This window comes from Coregonus clupeaformis, chromosome 10 (assembly GCF_020615455.1).
Source record: "Coregonus clupeaformis isolate EN_2021a chromosome 10, ASM2061545v1, whole genome shotgun sequence".
NCBI classification, from domain to species: domain Eukaryota; kingdom Metazoa; phylum Chordata; class Actinopteri; order Salmoniformes; family Salmonidae; genus Coregonus; species Coregonus clupeaformis.
The window spans coordinates 53,453,837-53,460,916 of NC_059201.1; the positions used below are offsets into that span (position 1 = coordinate 53,453,837).

Here is a 7,080-nt window from a genome sequence, read left to right on the forward strand (position 1 = left end):
TACACCCCAGATCACTTGATTTGCACTGACGCACTTAAACGTGCGCGTTCCCGCTATTCAGCGATAAAGATGGCGGCCTCCGCCGGATCAGGTAAACTAATTCCCCGTTCACATATTTGTGATATTCATTTGATAAGCTTGTATATTACGTTTAAAATATTAGCGGTCTATATGAACTTCCAATATGAGCTATAAATCTCAGACGCCACATTTCCCTAGACAGCATGTTTACTAACGTTAGATGAATGTGGGTGTTAGCGCAGCCAGTATTGCGCGCTAACTAACGTTAGCTCAGATGGCTTTTCTCCGGGTATTTTTCTGCTTTCGCCCAACTCATGTGGTGCATTTAAAACATGACTTGATTCTGCCATAAACTGTATATTAACGATGTTATCCTCATAATTGACTCTTGGTGATTTTTTTTTTTTGCCATCTGCGCATTTAGCTAACTTACTAGCCAACGTTGGGTAGCCTATTCAACTGCAACGTCATGTTTCTACAGCGCTAACGTTAGCTAGCTAACGACGCTAGCGGGTAACTGAACCGACACAATTTGCAAAGCGAGCTTGACGAAAACAGAACTAGTTAACTAACATAAATGTTTCGGATAACTGAACTAGCTAACTATAGCTGGAATCTTTCAAAATACATTTATACAACTGCTTATCAGCGGTTAGTTGAGTGAAATGTTCATTTTCATCAGCAATTTTGGAAGGGTTTATGCTAGCTCACTAGCTACCTAGCTAGTTTGTCAACTGGTCATAAGGTACACACCAGGGGCTATTCATTACGCTGATAATGTTTCAAAACATCTCTTAAACGGAAACAAACGAAACGGGGAGGTACCTACCTGAATTTTTGAATAATAGAAACTCTCGTTTTAGTGACTAATGATTACACCTCAGTGGTACACACCATAACTTGAGAAATTGAAAGCTAAAGGCAATTACACGTGTCAGATTCAGAGGTGCATGAATAGGTGAATAATAAGGGATGGCTATTTTAAAGGCCCATTGCAGTTAACGTGATTTTCCAATGTTTTATATATATTTCCACATGGAGGTTCGTATAATATTGTGAAAATGATCATAATGCCCTTTTAGTGCAAGACAGTGGTCACCAACCTTTTCTGAGTCAAAATCACTTTGATTCAAAAAGCAAGCAAGCTCAGGTTTTTTATTTTTCATGACTTAAACATAAGCCTATGCAACATTAACATATGAAAAACAGTACTGTAGCAGTGGGGTTTGTTCAGTAGGGTATAGGCCCAATACATTATCACCGCCGGGGCGGCAGGTAGCTTAGTGGGTAAGAGCGTTGTGTCAGTAACCGAAAGGTCGCTGGTTCTAATCCCTGAGCCGACTAGGTGAAAAATCTGTCGATGTGCCCTTAAGCAAGGCACTTAACCCTAATTGCTCCTGTAAGTCGCTCTGGATAAGAGTGTCTGCTAAATGACTCAAATTAATAATATTGGCTTTGCTTAAATTGTCCTGCCGATGCATTGTTCTTCTTTGAGGTAGGCTACATGATCACACCAGTAATGGGTCAGTTGTTGTATTACTTGAGGCTCAGCTAAGTGCCCATACATTTAAATAATTTGCTATTTAGATTTTACTGGGCTGATGGGCCTGCATCTGATAGTCAGTCTCAGAGGAGGGAGAGCGCAGCAGACTGAGGGTCCGCCTCAACGTCCATCCGCTCTCCCTTTCCTCTGCTGACACTGACCAAAAATGGGACACCGTCTTAAAGCTGATGACGAAACTCGTGCCGTGCCGCATTGTTTCTTCCTCAAGCATAAATTCTAGTTTTTACTCCAATGACCAGAGAAAGTAAAATATTCCTCTATATTAAAAATACCTAAGCCTCTAATAACAATGCAAGCAAGCCCTATCGATACACTTTCCTACTCATTCATTGCAGCAGCAGTGCTGGTTGTAGTGTGTGTAAGTAGGGGGCATCCACATTTTATGACTTATAAAAGTGTTGACAGTGCTGAGTATAAACAAACTCAAACAAAAAACAGCAGCTCTGTGCTGTATTAGTTGCTGTGCGCTCGAGGAAGCTTTCTTTTACGGTAATCTGAGTCATCCGATTGGCCAGCGGTAGGCCTATAGGTGCACTTGATTTGCTCTCCGGGCCCACCGGGAACGCGGTTTGTACTTCAGACACATTAAATGGTTCAAAATGGGAACACTTTGCCTACCCTACACGCAGGGCAGCTGAATTGGGTGCACTTACCGCAAACAGCGCGAGACAAATACAAAAATATATTGTTGGGTTTTTACAGAAATGTTTGTTGATCGACTAGGAATGCCTTGGAGATTGGCCAGTCGACACTGTGTGCTAGCTAGCTTGAAAGTTAGCTAGCTAGCACACGGTGCGCTCCCGCCTGCTGTGTACCGGAGTCGTCCTCAGGACTAGCTGGCAAAGCTAGCACACCGTGACCTTCGCTCACACCTGCTGAACACCTGCCATCGTTAAAAGAACTGCGGGAAAACAGTGCCCGACAGGTGGGGGCAAAGGACACTACCGGTGTGTACTAGACAATTGTAGCTAGTACACACCGGTAGTGTCCTTTGCCCCCCCCCCCCGCCTCTTCTGTGCGGTTTAGCTTAAAAATTGACCAATATAAGTATAAAGAGGCAATGGGAATGCCCATATGCAGGAACGCCCCGAATTGCGGGCTGCAGTTGCACCCTTCTCAGACCTCTCCAACAGTCCTAGCAAAATTCTTGCTGGAGAAATTGCCCTTTGCTAAGAAGCAAGTTTTGTTTCTTTTTGAGCATTTTAATTGAAAACATATACAGTAAGTTACTTAATTGTTACCCAGAATGGATTTGATATTGAGATAAAAACGGCTGCATTGGACCTTTAACATGACATGGTTCCTACTATAATGTATTTGATTAGCTGATGGTTTTAAATGAATCACTATTGAAATGCATACTTACATGTTTGCCTGAAATTGGATGAAAGGAATGCTTTATCAGTAGACCTGCTAAAACACTGATGTTTGGCTATATGGCCAACCTGAAAGCTAATGGTAAGGAATGGAACAATGTAATGGAGTACTGCTCAACACATAGACTAGAGTGGCTTCAATCTCCCAAGCGTCAACAGTTTTTGACCTTTCATGTTTTCCCATAAGCCTTATTACAATGACTTCTATGTTCAGTCTTGCTCCGTAATTCAATAAAACCCATTTAGTAAACATGGCACCCTTGTCTGTGTGCAGAAGCTACTAGGCATGTGTGGTTGAAAAAATGTCTGCTTTGAACCTTTTCTGTTTAAATAGGCGTCAAAGTACCCCGTAACTTCCGGCTGCTGGAGGAGCTGGAAGAGGGCCAGAAGGGTGTTGGAGACGGGACGGTGAGCTGGGGACTGGAGGACGATGAGGACATAATGCTGACTCGCTGGACAGGCATGATCATAGGGCCTCCCAGGGTAAGAAAAAAAGCTAACGCACGCCAATGCCACACACACACAATAGGGCCTCCCAGAGTGGGAGGGATCAAACGCACACCAAACAACGGCACATAGAAATCCTTGCTTTCTCTGTCCTGGTTTCCTTAATTCCTCTCAAAGCGCATTGGAAGAGAGGATCTGTGTTTTTGCGCGAAGGCCGGTTTGGCTGCCAGAGCGGCACAAAGAGCGAAATCTATTTACTGAGGAAAAGCGAATGATGTGCATAACTTTATTGAGAGGATGTTTGGTAGAAATACTATGATGTCCCCCCCCAAAATAAACGTTTCATTTTGCTGTGGCGGCAATGATTTTAGCACCTCAGCTAAATGAATGCAGTGGAAACACTGATGCACACGACGCAGCAGGCCAGCTCGAAACCATGCACATGTAGCTTGTTAGCTGTGTGCGCTAGTAGCAGCCATCGTGCAGTGACGTCACCCGCCCTGAGATCTAAAGTAGTGTTGTCCTCACCCAACCAAAACCATGATTTTGCTCGGGTAATGGCTAGCTTATGAAGTACGAAGTGTTTTTGTTGACGTCGCTTGTGAGCATAAACATAGCATAAATCACCTTTCACCCAGTGGAGGCGACCCCCACACACCAGAAGTGGGACCGCATTGAAATGGAATAGATAACATTCTAATTCTATTGGGACAGCCACGGGTGTTTTGCAGACAAAGTTTGAAACATCCATGATGAGCCCCTGGTTTGCGAGCTCCTTTAATTAACCACGTAGTAGGCCAATACCAAACTGGTATGCAGCAGCCCAAACACAGGCCTACGACAAGCTTACTATCATAACTCACTGCTCATGATGATAGCCAAGAGTTACCCACGACCATGCAGTCTTTATCTTGAGCCGTAACCTATTTCAAGACTTAAATCTTGCCTTTTTTCTGATGTCTTTCTTCCAGACAATCTACGAGAACAGGATGTACAGTCTAAAGGTAGAATGTGGACCCAGATACCCAGAGTCTCCCCCTTTTGTCAGATTTGTGACCAAGATCAATCTGAATGGCGTACACAACTCAAACGGTGTGGTAAGTCCCAGGTCATACATTTCCTATTCGGGTTGGATCAATTGGATCAAAGAGACCTTTTGTATTTGAGTGTATAACCTGAAAGACTCTAGCCTACAGCTAGCAAAGCACATCTGATTCATTACCTACAGACGCAGGACTGGTTTTCCAGAACCAGATGAAGCCTAGTCCTGGACTAAAAAGCACTTAACTCCACTGAACATGTTTTTAGTCCAGGAATCGGGTTTGTTTGTTTGAGGGCTGAAGTCACCGTTGAGCCACATTTTAAAATGAGCGAAAGTTTGAAACCCAATTTTCTTCGACAGAGGCCATGTCCTTTCCAAGTGATGTCTGCATATAGCTGTGTGTTGGTTTTGTGAGTCTCTCACATGGCTGTAACCTCCCCTTCTCAGGTGGACACGCGGGCGGTGGCGGCACTGGCCAAGTGGCAGAACTCGTACAGCATCCGTGTGGTGCTGCAGGAGCTCCGGCGGCTCATGATGTGCAAAGAGAACATGAAGCTCCCCCAGCCGCCCGAAGGCCAGCTCTTCAGCAACTGAGCCCCCTGACCCTGACTAGCCCTGCTATCCCAACTCTCCTTCACTATCCCTCGATCCAACACATAAATAAATAAATATACACATTCAATACATACACACTGATTCAACAATTCCGCACACACACAGAAATCCGCACATACAGCGTACATGTACCACCTCCTTATTTTTCAGAGACGCTTGAAACCTCTGTTCTCACGTAAGCTCTCTTTTGCCAGGCCCCTCCCACCTTTTGTCCTAAGTCATGGCCACTTTGTCTCTCGAGACCTTCTCGTTGGACAGAGAGATGGTTGCACAGGTGGAGTCCACCCATCCCCTATCCCGACACCCAATGCTCACCACCGTGCAGGCCAGACATTATGATACAAATTACTTACTAATCTTTTTTTTATTTTATTTTTTATCTTTGTGTTCTACATCCAGATTGTAAAATAACATAAATGATCTTATTGAGTGTACCTATCTTATGTGTGTGCTGGGTTCTTCAACTAAGGGTGGTGGCATTTACTCTAGGTATAACAAGGGTGGAAATCAAGATGACTTGCTGCGCCGCAAAAGAAAAGTAGACCTGTGCCCCCACTGCAATGTGGTCGGGAAAGTTTTCACTGTTCGGCTCTTAATTTTGCTGCAATGATTCTGCTCACCCAGTTGGACTTGGCAGGTCAGGAGCAGTGGCTTGGGATCTACAGCATAGTCTTGCCAGTGTCTGTTTCAGAAAGCTAATAAAGAAACATTGTGTGTGCCCCCCCCCAAAAAAAAAGTGTATGTTTGATCCACCTTTGGCAAAAAAGGAACGTTTCTTGCTATTTTTCAGGCTAGCATTGGTCTCAAACTGAGTAACCAGCTTTTTGATCCCGATTATGTGAATTTATCGGTCTTGGCGCATGTACGGTACATGGGATGGGGGGGGAATAAAGGTTATCTTAATTTTGTCTTAAAGTACATGGGGTTTGAAATGCTAATCTTTTGTGCTTTGCACATTTTTTTCAGGTTCACCACATTATTGTGTGGAGAACGATGAGCTTTTGTTTCATCTTTAGGGCTGACCTATGTACTCCTAGAGGTCATCTCATACAGTGGGCTCACTGAATGCAACGTATGGCTTTAGTTGTTTATTTGATAACTGGTGTGAATCTCTGATCTGGGTGACGGTGACCTGTGCATGGTTTTATTTGAATTAAACCTCGTTACTTTTGCATGTGTTTGTCTTCTTCTGATTCTCAATCCATTTTGGTAAGGGCGGCATTCAGTCGAACCCGCACCGTGGAATGATAACATTCGGTCTACTCTATCAAACTGAATGTTTGAACTGAATTCAAAATAAGTGAATTTTTCTTTTGAGTATCTTGTGTTATCACATGCCTGAGAGTGCATTTTTTTAGTGCAGGAACAATCTTATGATGCCAAAGTGGTATCCATTCTGGTTTTAAAGGTGTAGTTAATTCAAATTATATTTACCTAATCCTATGGATACCTAAAAGGTCTTCTATGGAATTTGCATCAGCATATTCTAAACCGCTAACCAAGTTGTATAGAAATGTTACGCTAGAGAGAATGGAAGTGTATACTACCAAAGTATATGGGCTCCCTGCTCTTGAGGGTTCTGTTTTTTTCACTTCAAAACATCTATCAAATTAGATAACAGATGTTAACACTTTAGTGTAGTCACATAATAGGTTATTAGACCTTCATTGGGTATGAACCATTTACTGTACTTATTCCGTTTGTTTCCATGTCTTATATTATTCCCTAAATGAGACAACGTGTGCCTAATTTGATCCCTATAGTGTTACCAAAAAGATTGCAGACACCTTGCAAACAAATCTCAGAATGTACTACAAATTCCCCATCTTTTTCTGTGGCCAATGTCAAATGTGACACTTTGCTTTGACGGAAATAATTCTGTAGTGTCATGCAGATTTTCATGAAATTAGAAGAAAGATGGCCCTCCTGATCTGATTCCACTGGATTTTGTCATTTTTAAAGCCAGATAGTGTGAAGCGGCATTGAATCAGCCAGCAAAAGCCACCCACCCCGGA

General features: G+C 43.1%; 1 protein-coding gene across 1 annotated transcript; it reads left to right on the plus strand.

Moving 5' to 3' along the window:
* On the plus strand, positions 1 to 6,237 carry ube2v1 (ubiquitin-conjugating enzyme E2 variant 1). Its single transcript, XM_041888730.2, has 4 exons — positions 1 to 91; positions 3,296 to 3,444; positions 4,380 to 4,505; positions 4,898 to 6,237. The coding sequence occupies exons 1-4, from the start codon at positions 70 to 72 to the stop codon at positions 5,042 to 5,044; spliced, it is 444 nt and encodes a 147-aa protein (XP_041744664.1). The 5' UTR covers positions 1 to 69; the 3' UTR covers positions 5,045 to 6,237.
* The last annotated feature ends 843 nt before the right edge of the window (positions 6,238 to 7,080 follow it).